This window comes from Ambystoma mexicanum, chromosome 1p (genome assembly GCF_040938575.1).
Source record: "Ambystoma mexicanum isolate Mex_15411 chromosome 1p, UKY_AmexF1_1, whole genome shotgun sequence".
NCBI classification, from domain to species: Eukaryota; Metazoa; Chordata; class Amphibia; order Caudata; family Ambystomatidae; genus Ambystoma; species Ambystoma mexicanum.
The window spans coordinates 245981825-246003557 of NC_090921.1; the positions used below are offsets into that span (position 1 = coordinate 245981825).

A 21733-nucleotide genomic window follows, 5' to 3' on the forward strand; every position below is an offset into this window, starting at 1 on the left:
ATGGTGAGATCATCTTTGAAGAGTAGCATCGTCAGGTCCCGCCTGAAGTGTAGGATGGAGGGGCTTAGTCATATCTGCGTTAGTAACCTGTTCTAGAAAGGGTGCGTTGTGGGGGGAAAAGGCATGTTCCCTGCTTCCCCCCCACCCCCTCTGGCAGGTGTTTGTTTCCAGCCAGGCAATGTCATGGCTTCTAGTGGTGTGCTGACCCCTGGAGATAGTGCGTTTCTTGGCCAGGCCGGGTTGTGTAAAGGTTGTGAATGCTTTTTAAGGGATGCTGGCTGTCTTGAACATGATACATGCTTGAAGGGGTACCAGGGCAGCTTCTTGCTTAGTGGGGATGATGTGGTTGAATTCTTTTAGTCTGTATTTTCTTAGTCCTGTAATGAGGCATGCCGCCGTGGGCTGGACCTCTCTAGGCGGTGCCACGATGAAATCTGGGACTGCTGCGAGATGGGCATTGCTTACCATCAAAGTGGGAGAGGGCCAGGGCTTGACTGTTCTGAAACTTGAGGCAGGCATGAAATGCTTGCATTTGCAGAGCAGCACATTACGTTTACCATGCCTTTTCCACCTCTACCGACTATATTATGTTTGTTCAATATTTTTATGTTTGCTTATATATAGATTAATTAGTCATCCCAGTCTTTGCTTCCACCGTTTCTTCTTTTCTTTTTTTGTGCTCTGTGTTTGTGAATCTCTTGTGAGCGCTCTGAGGCCGTCGGGTATGTGGTGCAATGCAAATAATTAATAGAATAGAATACCAGTCATGAATTCCATGTGTCCTTGTGTGCTGCTGCAACCACGCAAGTCAGGGTAAGGGTACCCGGTTCTCAGTGCTCCATCCTGGGGACCCGTCCATGCTACCCAAATACCACCCCCGCCCCCAATAAAATGTATATTAAAATGTCCACTCTCCTCTGAAAACGTGCGTCAATTAATCCACATTTCTGCAGAGAGAAACCAAACATTGAAATAAGGCAGCATGATTCAAGTTCACTTTTTATTGTAAAATAGAGAAAGATCTGCAAAGAATATAGAATCTAGTGTCAAGTACAAAAATATAATTCTTTAGATTTGGTCACAGGGTGAGTGTAGGCATTTTCACAAGACATATATCGGAACATTTGACATTTCTTTAAATAACAATATGGGCCTGATTCACAGAACGTTTCCCAATGGGATTGCACCATTATCAAAAGCTTCTGTGAATCAGTCCCTATGTGTTTCTATATACAAGTCCTAACTAGTAATCAAACCAGATTATGCAACAAATACGTTTCCCCTGCTTTATGTGTTATTACGACTTCGTGTAAATATGCTGATGTCCAGTGGAAGAACAGTTAAGTAGAGTTTTTTGAAAAACTACAGAGGAAAAGAAGGAAGAAGGAATTGTGGTGGAAGCACAAAAAAGGAGGAATAAAAGTCAAAGGTAAAAGAACAGAATGCCATTAGTGAAAAAATACATGGTGCATGAGTGAAAAGGGAAAAAATCCCCCACCACCCAAAAAAGAACCAATTTAATCTATTTTCGTGATAACAAAGTATTTCTGGACGCAAAAGTGATATTTTATAGGATAAAATATGAGCGGAGAACACTGTCAACATGGTCGGGAAATAGATGACCAATGTTAACAAGATGGAATATAAACTTTAACCCTTTTATTATAAATTATGAATTTCCTCTTCTAATTTTGTGGCAGATTCCAAGTTTGCAAATCACTTTGCAGACTGCGCAAAGCAACCATGTTTGTCAATGTTTAGTTGACCAAAGCAGCCCAAAATACATTTCCTGCAAAGTAAATCAAATTCAGCTTACTCTGTAAAAGTGTAACATTCATACCTTGCTTATTCTCACAAGCAATATCTTAGGGCTGAAAAAGAGGCATGATTAAGCAGATGGTAACACATTTTAGGCTCTTCAGTGTGTAGGCGTTGCAAACATGAAATTGAAAGCAAGAACAGACTAGCATACACTAAAACGGAGGCAAGACTATGGAAGTCGCTACATATATTGAGACATACATATACATCTTTAGGAAGGACAGAGGCAAAACAGTGACAGACAAGATATATATTCATCTATATATATATATATATATATGTATATACATATTTACAGGCAAATAATTTATGTTTTGATGTAGCATTTGTCATTTAAGGCCAAGGCCTCCAAACGGACTGTGGGACAATTGGTTTCTCTGCAGGGATCATCATCTGGGGAAGCAGTCTTTGCTGGGCTAGGCCACTGGCCAGCGATGGAGATAGAGAGTCTGCAGAGGAACTTCTGCGCTCTGGCAATGGGATCTCTAGAGGTGAGATGGACCCACCCAGCCAGGATGGAATAGTGCTCTGTGAAGAGAGTTGATTAGCAGGCCAGGGCATCTTGGATGAGCTTCTGGAGCTGTCTTTGCACACATGGTATCCTTCATCGGTCCAATTATGGTGACTACGACCGTCCGGAAGAGGGAGGCGCCATTCTGGAAAGGATGATTTGCCTCCATCTGCCAGGAAAAGGTTGAAGTCTAAAACAACTTGATTGGCCGTCGAGGGGCTGAGGTCCTTAATGGACCCAGTGGCTTGGTGAAGGCACTCCCTGAATCCGTCTTCATATCTTTTCCGTGCCAAATCTTCTTTTGCTAAATAAAGCAAAATAAAGGTTAGAACTCAACGTTCATTGTACAGAACTTGGGTTTACACTCAGCATATGTTTAAATCATTATACAGTGTTTAGATTACAATTTCTTTTATGCTACAGAATCTGGATAAAGCCACGAAATGTTAAAATGAATTCTAATAGGTTACACCTAGGTCTATTGTAAAGAAGTCAGAATAGCACTCGCAAGACAACTGCATTTATTGTTCAGGGCCTGTGTAAGGAATCACCAAACCCTAATTCAGTGTCACATCTGCTCCACAGTGATGCCGTTTTGGACTATTGAAGTAATGGTATAGTCTAGATAACTTAACACAATCAAATTCTACAAGTATGTATATTTATGTATTTTATTTACTGTGTATTTATAGCAAATTTGTGTTCCAAGGTGAAGGAAAGGCAGGGATGAAGAAAAACAAAACGGTTCTACTAGCCCATGTGTCAATCGGAATGTACAAAACGTGCACGGGAGTGGGGAGAAGGGGGAAGTGGCGCTCAGTGTAGGATGCGCCAATGCCAAGGAGGAAAAAGAGGTGCAGGTCGGAGTGCCAAGCGTGCAATTGGAGGGAGGGGGCGAGGGCCCATGGGCTAGGCGATTGCTAAGCGAAGGCAAGGTGAACAAGTGCCAGGGGAATACAGGGAGTGCAGGGGAAAGAAGGACCATGTGCTAAGTGCCAGGACGGTGCTGGATGAGCTCAATAGGCGTGACGACCCAACCATGTTAGGGGAGGGAGCACGGTAGGGCAAGTGCAGGTTAGGAGCGGGTCAGGAGAAACCAAGTGCTGGGGGTGGCCTGTATGGAACATAAGGAACCAGGCAACCAGTCCAATGAGGCAGAAGGGGACATAAGCAGGGGAGGGGGAGAGGGAAGGAGGAAGAGAAAAGGAGGGTCTTGAGTATGTGTACGTGGAAGGATTTGTATAGTACAGTAAAATACTAAAGAAGGGGATATATTAACAGGGCACAATAATGTAGATACAATTAGGAGACTAGACTATTAAGGGCTCATATGGAAGGACACAGAGAGTAGCACTAGTACAAGACGATTAGATAGTCATTGGGAGAGATTTATGGAATGGAGTGGAGACTTACTCACTTCTGCCATGTACTTAAAAGATAAGGTCACTTTTCGATTATTATATTCTTAAACCTGGCCTCCCTCAAAAGTAGGCATGGTTTGTAATGCCTTATGAGTTCAACAGATGGTTTCCCTGCAACCGCATTACTCATATTCTGCCTGCCACGTATTCACCAAATGTGCATGTTAGGTTTTGTAGCACCCTGAACTGAAATCAGTTGCTATAGGAGTACATAGTTCCATATATACATGCGTCTCGCTTCCTCTTTTAGTGCAGCACTCCGATATTAGTTTGCTTAGTCCTATGGAAAATTCGGTCCTCATGCCATCAACCAAATATTCACTGATGTACCTTACCACACAGCATACCACGCCCAACACATAAAACTATGATACTATTTACTGTGACAGTAATGATAATTTACATACATTCGTAAATTCATAATATCAGTTAATGTACATCTCTTACAATGCAATGTACGGTTTATCATTTACATGCATTCTGTGACGTATTCCAAGGTCTCGTCACTGCTTTAGATGGGGAAGGCCCTTTCCATAAGGCCAGGGAGGTGAGGCCGCTACCCAACATTCCCCCTGGGGATGGTGCTGAGAGGGAGGATCCCGTGGCGAGGGAGGACACTATTGAGAGTAGTGACCATCTTGGGAGAATTCAGTATCCCTTTGACCCTCCCACATTCCCTCAAAACCCTTCTCTTCTTCCCCCACATGCTGCCCCAATGTACGTTTGCTATACATCTCAGGTAGATACCACTGGAAATTAAAACAGCCGCAAGGTCTCTAACGACAGTACTGAAACGAAGAGGCCAAGAGTAATGAGGAGCGATATGAAGAACCAGGACATGCAGCCTAGTCGCTTCAATGAAGCGATTACCCAGCTGACATTTAAAACACAAGAGGGAAAAGAATAATGGTGTCTTCTACCTCTCAGCACGGTCCAAGAGCTCAACAGACTACGCAAAGGAAGTCAGATCGGAGAAGCAGGTGGAGTCGTGGAGAGAAGCGCACCTGAAAGACCCCACAAAGAAGGAACTTTCCCGCTGACGGGGAAGTACTCTTGGCGAGAGCAGGGGTTGACGGAGCGCATGAAACCCACAGTGGGTCTGCTGGAAGAAGGTTGCGGGTAGCTGGAGAAGCCACAGAAGATCCTGGGAGACCCTTCAACCACTGGAGAGTAACAGCCCTGCAGGTACAAGGGTGGCTAAGCACGGGGTTGGGGATACCCAGAGAACGCAAGAATCGTACAGTGAAGTAAAGCCCGCATTTGTGAACATTTGCCGATGCACAGTAGCAAGCTGAAGGGGGTCTTGGACCCACATTGGGAAAACATGCCACAAAGAATAAAAAGAAGAAATACAAACTTTACATTAACAAATAGTGCTCACAGACCTTGGCAGGAGAGTAAACCAAGGCTGTGACATGAAGAGACATTAGATCAAGAGAACTGTGGAATTGCCAAGTAAAGGGGGTCTGGGACCCACACTGAGGAGCTGCACCCCAAACCATACTGAAGAAGAACATAAAGTGCACAAGTGACACCCAGAGACCTTGGCAGGAGAGTAAACCAAGGCTGTGGGCAAAAGAAAAATCAGCGAGAAAAGACAGTGAAAACCAGTTTGTTGAGGAGCCTACTTGGCAGGAGAGTGAACCAAGGAGAGGGTACTGAGAGCGGGTCAGTGTCCCTCAACACAGCTGGGAAAGAAAACCAAGCTATTTCTTCTTCATCGCAGTACCTGGAACCTGGGTCTTCTCAAAAACAGTCTGGGACTGTGAGAAACCAGGAGGTGTCTCACCCGCTAGTCCCTGGGGATCTATCATCCAGGTGGCCAGGACACAGCCATCGTTTTTGGATCCATTTCCTGGGGGTGGACCAGTGCGGGAGGATCACCTGGATGAGGGTTCTTCAGGGAGTGGGAGACGCAGAATCCCCTTTCCTCTAACACTTTTTCCCCATCCTAAAAGGTAGGATACTTAGGAACTAAGCCTCCCACCCCCTTTCCTGACATGAACACTTTCTCGTAGACAGCTCACTGTGAGAGAAAACGGACTAACACCCGAGCCGTATACCTGACATGTCCCAACACAAGGGTCAGGTAGAGTCAGGCAATTATTGATAATTATAAACACCCGACTACCACCACACTTCCCCACATGGATAAAAGGCAGAGCACGAAAGCACAGTCTGAGCAAGGAGAAATACACGAGGAAGCAGCAGTTGCGATTTGGCAGTTTAATACAAGGAGAAATAAGTCAAGACCAGAGAGGGTTAAAAGGCGGGAACTACACTTGACCATTTCGGAGAAGAACCGTGACATTCAAGAGCCCTCAAGAAGCTGAAGAAAGTTGTAGCATGTGTCGAAGGTACACAGGGCCCTCCCGCATCGATAGCCAAGGCGGGGAGGAGCGATTGCCGCTATGGTACTGTCATTGGCTCCCACAACAAAGCAGCACCAGTAATGTCAGCATAGCCGGTAAGTCGGGGAGACGGATAGCAGACCGGTCTATGATAGAACCAAGGTTGCGAGCTGGAACATTTTATGAAGAAATCTGCAAAGAAGAGTGAGGCGTATGTGATGAATGACGAAAACATAACTGAATAGCCAAGGAGTGACTGAACTTTTAAAACCAAGATAGATACCATATATAGAGTGGTCCCAACACCATGTAGGTGCCCATTCAAAGGTCTCCTTTAGGTATCCAACTGACAGTATAAAATTGTTGAACTGTGAAATCGAAGTGGGTCTGCAACAGGTCAAGCTAAACCCTGTGCACATTCAAAGGTCTTTGGTAGTTAATACGAACTGCAATTGGTCCGAGCCCGGCTGAGGGAGACTAATTGTGGAAAAGGGATCTGAGCCGGAAGAGGGGGATCCGGGGTGAACTGCGAGTCACCTGAGAAAAGATATTCTTTAAGCATTTGAGAAGAGGATCTGAGCTGAAAGAGGGGGATCCAAACAAAAAATGGTGGCGTAAAATGGATCTGAGCCTGGCTGAGGGGGATCCAGGGTGAAGAGTGACTCACCTGATTTGGGTATTTGTAAAGGTACTTTTCGTTTGTTTTGGTACATCAGGCCCTCTGAATCAAGAGGCTTTGAAAACGTAAGAGACTTGGGCACAGAAGGCCCTGATGTTAGTAATAGAACTGTGTCATTGTGCCGAAGAAGCCAGAGACTGCTATGATCGAGTGAACCGCCTTGTCCCGTGCTGAAAACGTGGGGAAGGCAGGGCAACTGCCTGACATCCTGACTTATCATTTTTTGAACACTTCTTTATTTTTCATGAACATTATCCCACACTATTTGTAATTAGCGGTAAGGATTGGCAATAGTATGTTTAGTATAGACCCTTTTATGTTGATAAGACTCCATTAGGACTGCCTTCTTTATTATTTGATGGTCGTAGCTTGCTCCCATCTTTAGATTTAGGTTTAGAAAGGTGTTTATCACACCCTTGTTAGAGTTCAATAAATACCCTTGAATTTTGGTCAATTGTGTCTGTTTTACCTTGATACTATGCCTTCTTTACAGGACCCTCAACAGGGCCTGGGAGTCAGACCCATCAAGGACCTAGCTTGAACATTGACGATGCAAAATACAAGTTGCATAAAGGCTTGGAAAGACTCTGTGGAAAGGGAATTAACCACTTCAGTCTTGAGGAACTTTTGGTTGCTTTTCTACACCTTTTGGAACTTTTGTTTTTTAACTGCAAACCTTGGCTGCAAGTTTAGCTTGTGAGGGGCAAGTTAGGATTTGAACACAAGATGGCAAACTCTACTTTGGGTATTCCAACACAGACAGCTTAATTAGCTCGTTTGTATGAGGAAGGTAAACCCTTCTTAGAGATAGGGATAGTTAGGGTGTCCTCCAACTCCCCCACAGTTTTTGCTCCATGCCTCCCTTGTGTCCGACTCTTTGACCCCTACTTCCTCACAATTCCAAAATGAATAGCATTTAATCTACTTCTCCTGCAATGTACTGTTTATCGTGTATGTGCGACTACGTTCTGCCAAACTCCAAGAAAACCTTAAGTGATCTGTGGCCATGACAATGGAAGCTAGGAATTATACAAATATAAAAACATAACTAGAGTATGGGCTATTTCCATCACCTACTAGTGCAATCAGGCACAACTTTAAAAGCGAATTATTTTGATTTTTTTATTAAATGTGATTAATAATACAGGGTTATACAGAACCACGGTGTAATATAAAGAAAGGTAATGCTTATCTATACTAATATTGAAGGAATTGTTATACCCCATTATTGGTAACCAGACACACTTGTTCATATCGATCACTGTGAAGTTATTGAAAAGGCAAGGTGTGTAAAGCTTCTGTGGTGAATGTGCCAGTCTACATGTTCACATGAGTTTGTGTGTGGAGAGTCTGGGGCATGGCACAGCCCTCTTGGGAGTTACTGTCCACCCATACCGGTTTCCTTCATAAGACAATATGGCGGTTTCCTATGGCAAATGGTAAGAAAGTTTGGGAGGTATAGTTAAGTAAGCACAGGACAAGGATTATTTGCTCATTTGACATACCCCAAGCACAGAAAGCTGGGAGTGAGAAAAACCACAAGAAAAGCCAGGTTCATCCAAATGTTTTAGAGAAGTTCATTCCCAAACCAAACATTAATAATACCTTCTGATGGTGTGTGCAGTAACCCATGTGGCCACAACACAAATGTTTTGAGAAAACCACCAATCGACCCTTTGTCCTGAATGAGTGTGCATGAGGCCAACTGACGCTGTAGAACTGAAAAATGTATTACATAGCAGTACGAGGATTTATAAAATTATCAACAGTGCAACTAACCCAAAAAGTGATTTAAGTCTCACTGATGGGGAGCATCTCACACTTGAAACAAAGTTAAGGAGACCATTAAAATGGTGCTGCAGGGTCTTGTTGAAAAGAAAGAAAATACCATTATATTATTTTCTAATAGAAACACGCTGAGTCTTGCATGTTTTATGTACATTGGTGACATAGATAGTTAGTGTCTGCTCAATGGCATGACTTTGTTAGCATGTAAGTGGCAGAAGGATAACCACTGGGTCTTTAACTTGTGGAGTCCTCGCTGGCTCACTAACAGGTTTGCAGTAGATCATAGTTTTGGATCCAGGTTCTCTGGGTATATCCATCCTGTCCCCTTCCCTGAGGCTGAGTATCAACAATTCCCAGGTTAGCATGCACTAGCTGAGTGGGTGAGGATGGGCCCCCATATTAGGACCCCAGCATGCGAGGAGGGAAGGTGCATCAATGTTTTCCATGAAGGCAAAACTCTGAAGAACTTTGGGCAAATCTTATATGTGTAATAAGCAGTAGGCTACTTCCAGGTAGAGCACCCACTCTCGAGGACTGCCATTCAGTTAGTCTGGGCTGCTTGCATGTCCAAGAACCCAGTAGTGTGAACTTCAGCCTGGGTTGCATTGAGAACAATCACCCAAATGTATACTCCAATGCTAGCTGGCACACCAAGGACTATTGTTTGAAGGCTTGCTTTCGAATAAAATACAGGGCAGTTAGCGGGTCTCTTTGAATTGTGACAACTATCTTGAAAAGAAAACAGAAGATTTTAATAACAAGGATTTGACCACCAGAATAGAATGTTGGAGTGTTGTGCTCTCCTGAGTTGTAGGTCATTAATGGAGAGAGTTTCCATCTATCCATACAACTCCAAGGATATCTACAGTGTGGCAGAGCATAAAACGCACATCTCCAGGAGGTTGTAGGTATTGGCCAACCATTGCAGTGAGTGGACTGGCCTGGCCTCTGAAAGAAAAGAACCAGTCTGAGTTTGTTCAATAGATGGATCGATCCGAAAAGTCATGGGGAGGGGCAAAAATGGCATAATGAAGCCTAATATTTTCATGCCTTGTGAACCATAACATTGTCAGGATAACTAGGTCCACGAGTCCCTTATGAAACGAGTTTTGGAAGCCAAGATGGCTGTCTGGTAAGTAGCATGGCCAGGACCCTCCCAGGTAAAGGTAAAATAATGAATTCCCACGTGCAAGCCACACTGGATTTTGAACCAGTTGTTAAGTATGCACTCTCTTCACCTAATTTTTGCATACATTTATTTATATTTGTACATATTTTTGGAGTCTTGCTATTACAGCTATGTTATTATGGCAGACTCCGTCTCGCAGTAAATAGGTTTTGGTTATGACAGCTATGGCCGAAATGCACAGAGCAGCAAGCCCTCAGGTTGGTCGAGTTGTTATTTTGTTACTTCTTATCCCTTGGTGGTTCCCAGGCGCAGTCGAGTGGGGGCTCAGGCCTGTGTGAGTCCTCCGAGGAGGGGGCAAAGGGTGGTGGTGGGGAGGCCATGATTTTTCAGCCAGGATGGGCCAGGATCAACAGGGAGGGTTGGGGTGAGGGGCGAAGCAATGGTTTTGGAGAGCTGAGATTGGTTTCTGGGGGGATTGGTGATGGGGTGGGGTATCAGGGGGCAGAACAACAGGCAAAATATCCCAAAATTGAATTATCATAAAAAATTTGAAATTCATTAGTACAGAGCAGGACTTGGAGGTTGAGGGGTGTGGTACATTTTGTGGGGTTCCGTCTATTGATAGATAGTCAGTAGAGGAGAGTATTTAATCCTCTGGGAGTTCGTCCCTTGGACCGTCACACACCAGGGGTTATTTTCCCTTCTGTTCTTTTTGCACTTCTCCGGACACACATGATTTGTTTCAGTGAGCCCTGTCACGTTGAGCTGGGTTGAGTTATGCTCATAATTCTAACTGGTAATCTGTATTACCCCTAGTCCTCCTCTTCCTCATCACAGAAATTAGATTTCTCGACTTCCCTCCAGTCTCTCGTCAATCTTCTTTTCCTACCTCGTTGCTCCATGGCCACACCACTCTTCGAGCCCTCCTTACATGGACCACTTCCTGTGCCATACCCACTGTCCACGGATTGAGGTTGTATGCAGGGGCGGGTGTAGCAGGTATGAGAACTGTGACAAGAAAGAGGAGGAATAGGGGTAATGAAGATTACCAGTAAGTAATATAAGCATTACCCCATGTCCTCTTCCTTGTCACAGTACTTACCCATCTTGAAGCATACCATAGACAAGATTGATCTGTATCGTCCACCAAAGAATGAAACACAGATCCCTGAATACCATGCCACCACTCTGGGCAATTTATTGAACATCCATTCAGTCCACCATTAGTTAGACAATGACGCCCTCAATACCACTTGTCCAAATGCCTGATCTACTTGCCCATGGAGTTGCAGTCTGTAGTGTACCATAAAGATTGTAGGCAGCATCCAAGTGACCACGCTGCAGATATTGAAGATCAGGGTCATTTTCGCTACTGTCAATGCAGTAGCCATCAATCTCGATGAACAAGCTTCCATACTGATGGGCATCAGAAGACCTACCGTAAAATAGACCAAGGAAATTGTATCCTTAAGCAATCTACTGATGGATACTGTGGATGCTCTGTGGCACCAAATGTCAAAAAGAGACTGTTCGATTAATCGATGGGTGACTGATCTGTCCACATAGTCCACAGTGTCTAGCTAACACCCAAACCTTTCATCACCTCTGACAGGCCCTGGCTCAGATCCCCCATTAACCAAGGAACAATGATTTCTTGTCCCATATGGAACTGCAATTATACCATCGGCCAACAGGATGAGCCCCAACGAAGCACCTCTGACTCCGGAGTAACCCGGAAGAAAGGTGTGACACACAATAATGCACTCGGCTCTCCCAATTTCCTGGCCGATACTATGGCCACAGAAATACTACTTTGAGGGTAGGAAACTTAAACTCTGTCTCCTCCAATGGTTCGTATGAGGGGCCCTGTAAAGACTTCAGTACCAGTGACAAATCCTATGAGGGAACCAGGAATCAGATCCTGGGGCTTTCCAGCAAAAAACCCCTTTACATCCGAGCACACGATGCTACCTCCAACTGATGTTCGATAAAGGCTCCCTCACTGCTCTAATTGCTGACCACTGTGCCCTAAGGAACGAAGGGGCAAATCCTAACTGAAAGACATCCTGCAGAAACTGGGATATAGCTGGTGTCCCGCACTGTAATGGAAGTATGGCTCTGCTCCCACACCAGGACGATAATAAATTAGCCAAATGGGTGTCATGCGACCTCTGTCTTGTCTTGGGAGGATAGCTCAGGGGACACGTGCTCGACATGGAAGCAAGTTGACACAGAGCAACACAGGTTCGATCCCTGGATCCGCGCTTAGTAATTCTGGGTATTAAGCGTGTTATAAATAACCTATCATATCATATCTCTGGGTCGACAGTCTCCTCCCTCCCTGGATCGTGCCTGCAAATCCATTTCTAGTCAACCCTTCCCTCTAAAGAACCATGCCGCCCAGACCCAGTTCATGATCAGGAAGGGGACCTATTGGGCCAGAAAGAGGTCAACATGTTCACCCTGCACTTCGACCTGTAGATCCTGCTCACATACCTTTCCCTAATAAATGTAGTTTGTTTGAGGGTGCCAAATCTACACCCTTGATGTCCGTCTTTCATGATGTGGGAAGCTATAAAATTCCACTGTTGGGCCTAGGTAGTTAAGGACTGACTTTTCTTTGCTCCCTTGATAAGAGGAATGAGTCTTTATTGGTCCTGACTCCGCTACTCAAAGGAAGAAGACAACCTCTGGCTTGGAGGCATGGGGGCATTCAGAATACATATCCACGAGAATTATGGGGGTCAGTGTCCCTGCTTTAATTGTTTAAACTTGCTCAGACCAATAATGCCATCTCGACCAATACGGACTGATTTTGCTCTCCTGACACTGAATCTAGCTTTGTGACATAGATAACACTACCTCTCCCCACCTAAACTTTCTTTCCCTCGCCAAGAGATCATGATGGGATGGTCCGGGAGGATAATGATTGCATCCTTCCCTCTCCCAGGTTTCCTTTTTTGTACCCGCATTCGCCTTCCATACATCCAACATTTGGTGTGATCACCTCTGATAAACTGGCCTGGCAGAATACAGAATATATATCTAGATAAAGAGGGCACTCCTATCTACACCTCCATGGCCAGAACACTCAAAGGGAATGCCTGAACACTTCTTGGGTTCATCACACATGTATTCTCCACTAATAACACAGCCTCCCCTCTCTTTCATCAAGAGTGCCCCCTAATTATACGAAGTACCACGCACAAATTTGCCGATAGCAACGCAACAATACAATTCCCCTTCCTCCCATTTGTTTTCCACCATGTTTTAGTTTCAGATAAACACAATACACTTAAACACATTTTTAAATGTACAACACAAAACAAATATAAAAATACATTACCTAAAACTGACACAAAACGTATAAAAAAAAAATCAAGACGTTCATATGGTTATACATTCTTGACTCCATACATACAGATGCACACTAGTGAAAAAACAAACCCCTGGTTTATTTTAACGTTAATAATTAGGACCTCCAATAACAGAAAAATGGTAGCACCATATCTGTAAATACACACGTTAAACAGAATAAGAAAAAAAGGGGAGTTAAGAAAGCAAATCACTGTCTGTATTTTGATCCCCTCCGAGTATTTTCTATGCCTTGACGTAGGCAGCCCTTACATTACACAATGAAGGCCATGGACACTCCCCTCTTCTGAAATTGGAGATCATGATGAACTGCATGGGGACACTGATTCGTCTACCTTTCGAATATAGAACTATATGAAAAATGATATGCACAAACTTGGCACGTCCAAATAGAAGTGCATTATTGAAGAGATGAACGGTTGCACATAGGGAATTGTGGGTACACTGTATATGTGGATTACTTTGGAAGAGTACATCTCTGATGGAGTCCTGGTTCCCAGATGTAGAATTGATGCAATTAATGACAGCTGCCTTTAAGGGTATGGTTAGAGCTAGATGATGGGAATGGAAGGAGAATGGGATAATCACGCTTGCGATCATGGTAAATAGCGGAAATCGTACCTTATGTATTCTACGCAGAAATGAACTGCCAGCATACATCAAGGCGTTTCCTGCCAATTGCACGATAGGAGATTATCTAATGATAAAATGCAACATTGCAGGCTCTCTTGAGATTATGCGTGCAAGGCAAGGTCTACAAAGAAATGCTCGATTATGCAGACTTTGCAGCATTGATCATATTAAATCTACTCGACATCTCTTAATAGAATGTGAAGCCTGGTCTAAAATACTAAATACCTACTGTCATTGTTATGGTAATGAGATTTTTTATGAACTATAATGTTTCATGGGAGGTTTTCATGGATGGCATTTAATATTTTATATGACATTTTTGGGAACATATATTGCTGATGTTACAAGAATTATGTTTTTAAAATGTTCTTTGGTTGTAATGTTGATGGATTTAAGCATACAATGTATTTTTGATCATGGTATACTTAAAAAAAAAAAAAAAGAAAAATGTGGTAATTGAACGGGATAGAAAATAACATGCCATGAATGACACCATCTCTCCTTGCATGCGATGTGCCATTAGTTATTGCGCTATTTATATTTTGCTTTTCAGTTCTTAGGATAGTTGCCAAGAAATCAGTTCATTCTAACATGAAATACACAAGATTAAATGCCCAGCTAGAACCCAAAGGGTAAACGAGTCTAGCATACATCCCTTCAGGACGCATATAATTAATGACAATTCTTTACCTGTGCTAGAATCTAACGCAGGCATAATGAATGACCCTCACACCACATGTTGCAGAATGGCGCTGTCGTTTTGGATAGGTATTTGTATCCCATGGTTGCAATCTCCCCTGTTTGCTACACAAGCGGAAGCTGTATTTGAAGTACTTCAGGATGGCAAATGTGCCAGCATGTTGGACGAAGTTGTAAAAGGTAATGTGTAGCTAAAACATATTAATGCTGAACTCATAATAAGATAACACACAAACATATATGAGACATATCTTGTTTGCTTAATTTTAATTGTACTTGTGGGCCACACAGGCTGTTGTCCAATATAAAGAACATATATCTACTGATGAAATTTGAGTGACATAAGCATGATTAAAACGAAATAATAGATACCTCGCAGTGCTGTGCACTAGATCTACATATATTCACAAGGAGTCCAAACAGTAGATGCCATTAGCATGTTTAACAGATAGCTGAAGAAGAAATATCATTAATTCGACAGCTTTGTGTGTAGATTGATTAAGTGGGCCAGAAGAGCAGGCCAACCCACCAACCTACGGAACCCATATTCAGCAGTATAAAGAATGCAAATATACATATATTCCCCTATGTAGCGTGCTTGCTCAGGATCCAATCGTCAGAGAACACAAGTGAAAATAAGTTAAACATAATTAATAAAGAGATTTACAATGTGGGACAAAAAAGGAAACAGGTACAGAATACACTTTAAATAAAATGTCAGGATGATTCTACAGGTTACAAAAAACTAAATTTTCAGAATGTACCTGATTTTCATAACAATTAAAAGTTTGTGAATAATTGAAAATTTCACGATTCCCTTTCTGCAGTTTGTTTCCCCAAGGGGAGGGGTGTCCCTTCCTGATAGGCAAGTTGTAGCACAGGGGAATTATCTGGGGTCAGAGCGCATGATCTATGTTCCTATCTGGCTCCTGGTCCCAGGGTGATGTTCTTCCCTGCTTATCCCTATCCTCTGTGACTTTGAGGAGTCTTCGTTCTTTGACAAGATGTGTATAGACTCTCTGTAGAAGCGTTCTGTTCGGTGGCAGCAGTGTCACTCATGCCCTAGTTGGGTAATGATGGCCATGGTCGTATCACGGATAGCTCTCACAGTCTTTGATTGGTGCCAAGAGCAACTGGCGAAGTGAGAGGGTGGCCAACTGCCTTTCCTGTGGTACTGTTAATTGTAACCTCCTAGACCCCACTTACTCTCACTGGCATCCTCTTGTCTCAATCTTTCCTTACTGGTAGAGATTCAGAATGTCTGAGAGACCCAAGGATGACCTTTCTCATCTCTCTTCACCTTGCAACATACTTTCTCTTTCCTCTTAAATCCTTCTCTTTCCTCTTCAACCTCTCAACAAATGTTATCACTTATTTCAGTTCACCCCAAAATCAATAGGTTTCTCCATCCATAATCTAGTCCTTCCACTTCTAATCTTTTCCTTGTATTCTCTGCCCCCTGTTCTCTTATCACTGTCAACCTTCTCACTGCTTTCACACCAATCTCTTGTTCCTTCCACTCTCCTACTTTATACCACCACTCGTCAGCAAAACTCCTCAGTAATACATTTCTCATTGCTTTCCCTTTCATGTTTCCAGCCAGCACTTGCAATCTCCTGTAACCACTTCACCCCCTCCTAACTACTACCTTCTCCTCTACAGTTATCTCCCATCTCCCATTCAGCAGTCTCTTCTCCTTCACTCCTTTGGGTGCTGCTCTCCCCTACTACTTTCTGGACTGTAATCCCTCCTGTAGTTCTCCTTCCTCTCATTACTTCTTAATTCCTGAGGGTATATCCCATCTCCCAGCACGTGATCTTCTTTTCTCCAGTCACTCCTCTCTACTGTTCTAATGTCTCACTTTCTTTATTTGCTTCTGTGAGCACATCCATTCTTCTAAGCACTAATCTCCTTGCCACCTTCTTCACCTCTATCAGTAACTCTGTGGTATTACCTTCCATCACCAGTGCTCTCCTGCCCTCATCCTCTCACACCCTTTAGCCACCACTCTTCCCGGCGTGCCTATTGCTTGAGCTGCACTCCACTGGCTTTCTTCAATTTGTTGGGTCTCTCCTCCAGATTTCAGACTCCAATCTCTCCCAGCCTCCGGAGTTTCACCTTCAGTCTCCAGGCACCTTGTTCAGGCCCTGCAACTGGTCATGCTCATTCTCCTTCCACCATCCAACTCCAAGTAAATTCCCGACTCCCATAACAGCAGCTTCGTTCTCAGAATCCCTGCCTCTTTTGTAGTGGCATGACTGCTCCTCTTGGGCTGTCCCGCCTCTAATTAGAGATCGATGTGTGTGGTTGTGGACGAATTAGTCAATGATCCCTAACTCCCGGTATTCCCTTAGTTCAACCCCTGAGGAAGATTTCTTGCCTATTTAATTCTGGTGTATAGGCTGGGTCTGGGAGTGTTGGTATTTGTAATTATTTGTGCCTTGTATGGGTTCTCCCTGCTTGTCCGGCTCTGGCCTTTCCCCCTTGGTTTGGTACTAGCTATTGCAGATCGCACTCTACGTGTGTGTGTTTGTGTGTGTGTGTAGGGGTTTCCATTAGAGTGGGCCAAGGCTTCAAAATCCTGGAGTTCCATCTTGAGTTGATAGGCCTTGCATGGCCACACATACGCACAAGGGCTGGGCCACGGAGCTGCATCCCCTCCTAAACAAAATTACCACGGTGAACCTCCAACACGCTTCTTCAGTCCTGCATGGGTGATTGTTCAGTATATTTTCCCCAATTGTTGATGCCTTGGAAACAGGGTCTGCACTAGGCCTACTTCTGAGGAACCGGTCTCCTCTGCAACCAGTAGGTCTTGTTAAAGGGCCAGTCTCAGGAGGGTGTCCTTTGTGACTGGCCTTGGCCTTATGACAGGGACTAACTGAAGGTAACTCGAGGATCATCCCCATACCACTCTCGGGCCTATCATCCTATAGCTTGGGGAGATACTTGGCCACCTTGATCCCCCAACTAGACATCCCCAGAACCAGGCAGGTGACTTTGTCAGTCACACCTGATTAGGTTTTCTGTCCAGTGACCCACTTCTGTGCTCAGGATCACTTTTCCTCATACCAACTACAGACCCGGAAACACACCTTCTTTTATGCACCCGCACTGTGGAGCAACATTCCAACAGACAGCTCCACTACTGCAACACTAATGAAGTTCAGGAAAAAACTGAAGACTCTAATGACAGTTACTCCACTAGAGCTCTAACAATTAATTCTCTAGCCATATTTTTTATTTTTTTTTAACTTTGTATAGTGCATAACGACAGAAAGTGTTTCCATGTGCACCACAAGACAATAAAAGGGTGGTGGGGGGATAGAAGAAAACAATAATAACGGTCCTACTAGGCCTTGTTACATTCAGAACGTGGAAGTGCAGTATCAAAAAGTGCAGAGGAGGGGGGGGCAGGTCAGGGAAAGGGATAAAGCGATTTAGGGGGAGGGAGAAGGGGAGGAGTTATGTTATGTTATTTTGCATTTATATAGCGCCTTATGTACCATTGGTATGGTCTGAAAGCGCTGGTCGGTTGAACGCCCTTGGGAACCGAAGTTCAAGTCAGTAGAGAGAGTAGAGAGAGTCAAAAGGTGCGTGTGCGCACCGGATATGTGTGCAGCTGGTATGGCATTCGTGTAATGAGTGCTTCTTAGCGGTAGGTATGGTGGTTGAGAGATCAAGAGTATGTGTTTGTTCTGGCAGGATTTATCCAGACCGATTGTGGCTGCGTTAGGCCTGAGGAAAATGCCTGGCTGGCGGGTGTGTAACCAGCAGTGATTAGTTAGAGTGATGGGGAGTATGAGGCAGATGTTGATATGAGGAGGGAGGGGGCTCAGGAGGCTGGGCAAGTGCTATGGGTGTCACGGAGGGCTAATGCCAGGGGAAGGGTAATAGTGTGAGGGGGAGGACCAGCCTCAGAGGGTAATCAGGGAAGGGAGCCAGAGGGGAAGTGCAGGTGGGAAGGGGTAAGAAGGGGAGACTGGACGAAGGATGACCTGGCCCCCGGAGAGACTCATAAGGGAAACAGGTATGCAGTCGTAGTGGCAGGAGGAGACTAGCAGGGGAGGGGGAAAGAGAAGGAGGAGAAAAGGAAGGTCTTGAGGAACTTCCGGAACTTAAGGAGATCCGTCTCAAAATGGAGAGGGGCGGGGAGACTGATCCAGAGGGAGGCTCCTGTCGAAGAGAGTGATGTACCCCCCACTCTCTGCTCTCTGATCACCATCCATGGAAGCCACCACACCAATGGTTAATTGTACTGAGTCGTTTATACTGTGTGCAGCACTCCCCTGTCTCCCTGCAAGGTTTTCTCTTCATTAAAATGTTTATGTGCATCTGTTATGTACCTTCATGCCATAAAAAGGTTCACTAATGAGGCAGTCTCTTTTATTGTAAGAATCTTAGACCTTTGTTCACAAATACAGATATTCACCTGTCATGAGGATTCGACTACATAAGTCTTCTGACATGGGCATAAATTACACATTGCAGACGACTGAGTTTCTAGTTCATATTTCTGTCTTTGAAGACATTGGCCTTATGAGAAGTTGCATGATTCACAAGCCATGCATGGGAAAAGACCCATAGTGTTACTGTACCTAGTCTATTCTCTGAGGGTCACATGGCGCTCACTAGAGTCTGTTGTAATGTCTTGCTTTCTTAAGGGAGTATGGCTGTTTTCGGTAAACATGTTCCTTATCATTAAACTGGTGGCGATGTTCTTCGGTTGGTACTGGGAGAAGGTCCTCAATGCTACAGGTGGCTCATTTCATAGAAAAATCTAATTAAAGAGAACAAACATGGATTTACAATCTGCAATGTTTTGACATGGGCTCAATGAGCTGATAAAATGGATCACCCTTAAAACTCAATGATCCATTCTACAACCAGAGCTATAGACATAATGCTATTGGTCCTTCCAATGTCATTAAATAAATATGCAAATGGTTTTACTGTTGTTTTAACACCTTATAAATATAAGCTATTGCTTTTGCCGACATAATTGAAGCCTCTGGCGAAACCTCGTCTTTGCGGTTGTTAGGTGTTTGTTGTCGCTGACCTGCTGGTCCAAGTATTGTGTCTGCCAATACTTATGTGTTAGTGAAAAGTTATGAGAGAAGAACAAATGTGATCACGCCAAACTGAGTTTGTATCCACGATTGAGTCACTTGTTTTTAGTTTAGATATATTTCTAATGCAGTGATTCTTTATACAGATTTGGGTTACAAAATCCTATATTTTCTAGTCCTCTACACATGTTCACCAACAGATGCATTTCTAACTCATCAGGAGGAAATGGATGGATAGGTTTTGGTTGTGATGCTTATTAGCAGTTTCTAATGAGTCTCTAATATTTCAAGAATGTATCCTCTAAACGCATGTCTGCAAGTTCGGGTGTTTGTCAAGATGGAGGACCGTATATATGGGTTCAACATCAATGCCTGTTGTCAGCCCTGCCCCAGCCATTGATGTCGCTCGTCGTGTTGGAATGGCGAGAATGGCCTGTTTCATCTGCCTCCAATGGGAGGTATCAGGAAGTGATATTATCAGACAGACAAATCCTACCTTAGGGCGTCCATACCTACAGGCAGAACTGAAACAAATATATGCTATATTTGACACTCATATAGGCAGACTTTATGGCTATGTGGGTACTCATTTTGTTTCAAGGATCTGTTAAGTCCTGTCACAGTGGAATGGATCCCGATCATCGTCATGGAATTTCTCCAGTAGAAGCTTGCTCCCCGTTGTATTTGGGCTGATGTGGGATGTTTTTAGTGCCGTTTACTGGAATTGTATAAAGTGTGGTGCTGCTGGCAATGTTCAGCTAACTGGGAATGTTAAACTGGGATATAACTGGCAATGTTTAACTGGAAACTTACTGGGAATGTCATGACATAACATATCAAGAGAGAACATGATGTTGTGATATATAATGACATTAGATATGGTGACACGGCATTTTATGACATATGACATATTGTGATCTGTCATGTAGTGCTTTCATGGTTTGAGCTGTCCTGTCATGACCTCTCTAGTCCTGACATTCATGTAAAACTAGGAATATATCAGTTTTCACATATTTGCGTCCGCCCGCGTTGCCAGTTTTAGAGGGCATTCAACAACCTGATTTACGCTGGTCCTGGCATTTGTGAAATAACATATTTATATCAGTGTTACTCCTAGTGCAATAACCACATTTGTGCTGGTGTTAGTTTGATTGCCAATACTGGTGCAATGTAGGCATTCATTGTACCAGGGCCAAGACTAGTAATATTTGGTTATAGTTGTTGGGGCACAATTAGTAGTGAAATTACAATGACCCAATTTAAGCTGATGTAAATAAATTGTGGTGCGGCGTCCAATGGTGTGAATACAGACTTTGCGCTAAGTGCAACACCTCTCCATATTTTCACTAACAAAATCACTAAGACCAGTACAATGGCGTCTAATGCCCATGCGATATGTGAAGAAATGTGCGTGCGCCATGCCCTGTCTCCTTACATGGCATTTAGGACATGCTAGGCCTGGAAGTTTGTCCACACTCTTCTGCAGCACTGAAAGACGGGATGATCTTGGCCGGATGTCTGATCTGGTCTCAATTACTGATGACCTGGGGAAGACACTGCTGAAGTTTGTTGGATCTATGGCTTGGCATCAATATAGGACATTGATTGCATTGCAAGAACCACTCGGTGAGAATGTTCGTTCTGTTGTCTGTGGTCCCCACTTACTGATCCTTACAAGCACATAGATGCAGGATTTGACCAGGATGACTCTGAGCATCTAGATGTTCACAATATCTCCCTAATTTTGTTTTGTACTCCTAAGTTTTCACTTCTTCTAACAGTTACATTCAGAGAAGATAGGGCAGTGGGTTGAGCACTCGTGAGAGAGTTTTGAGAAACCTGAGAGAGGTTCAAATTCTATAAGTGCCGGCACAGCCTACCATAATTCCAAGGGTGCAGTATTGGTTTTTGGTCCTGAAGAAGGCAGCTTGAACTCATCTACTCCGCCGAAATGCCATAGTGATTTTTACGCCTTGGTCATTTTGTATTCAACTGCATTTCGTCTTTTTCAGGTGTATGGTGTAGACCCTAATTACTGTAATTGATTAGTTTTGTTCATGTGTGATCCTAAATCGCTTTATGTTCATGGAATGTTCATGACCTTAGCCATTCTAATGTATGTTGTCTGTGTTTAACTTCAAATTGATTTATGTTCATGAAATGTTTACTGATGTATTGTCCTCCGGGACTCTGTATTTACACGAACATTAATTTATCTTATATTTAGGTACCTTGCCTCGCAATCAATTTGTTCAGG

At 43.7% G+C, this 21733-nt stretch overlaps 1 protein-coding gene across 1 annotated transcript in view; it reads right to left on the reverse strand.

The window, feature by feature from the left end:
• Positions 1 to 2134: 2134 nt before the first annotated feature.
• Positions 2135 to 21733, reverse strand: part of LOC138472838 (transcription factor HES-7-like) — a 30843-nt gene continuing 11244 nt past the window's right edge. Inside the window, exon 4 of the mRNA XM_069611240.1 lies at positions 2135 to 2636. Coding sequence (XP_069467341.1) covers positions 2155 to 2636 — 482 coding nt within the window. The 3' untranslated portion in view covers positions 2135 to 2154. The remainder of the gene's footprint in view (positions 2637 to 21733) is intronic.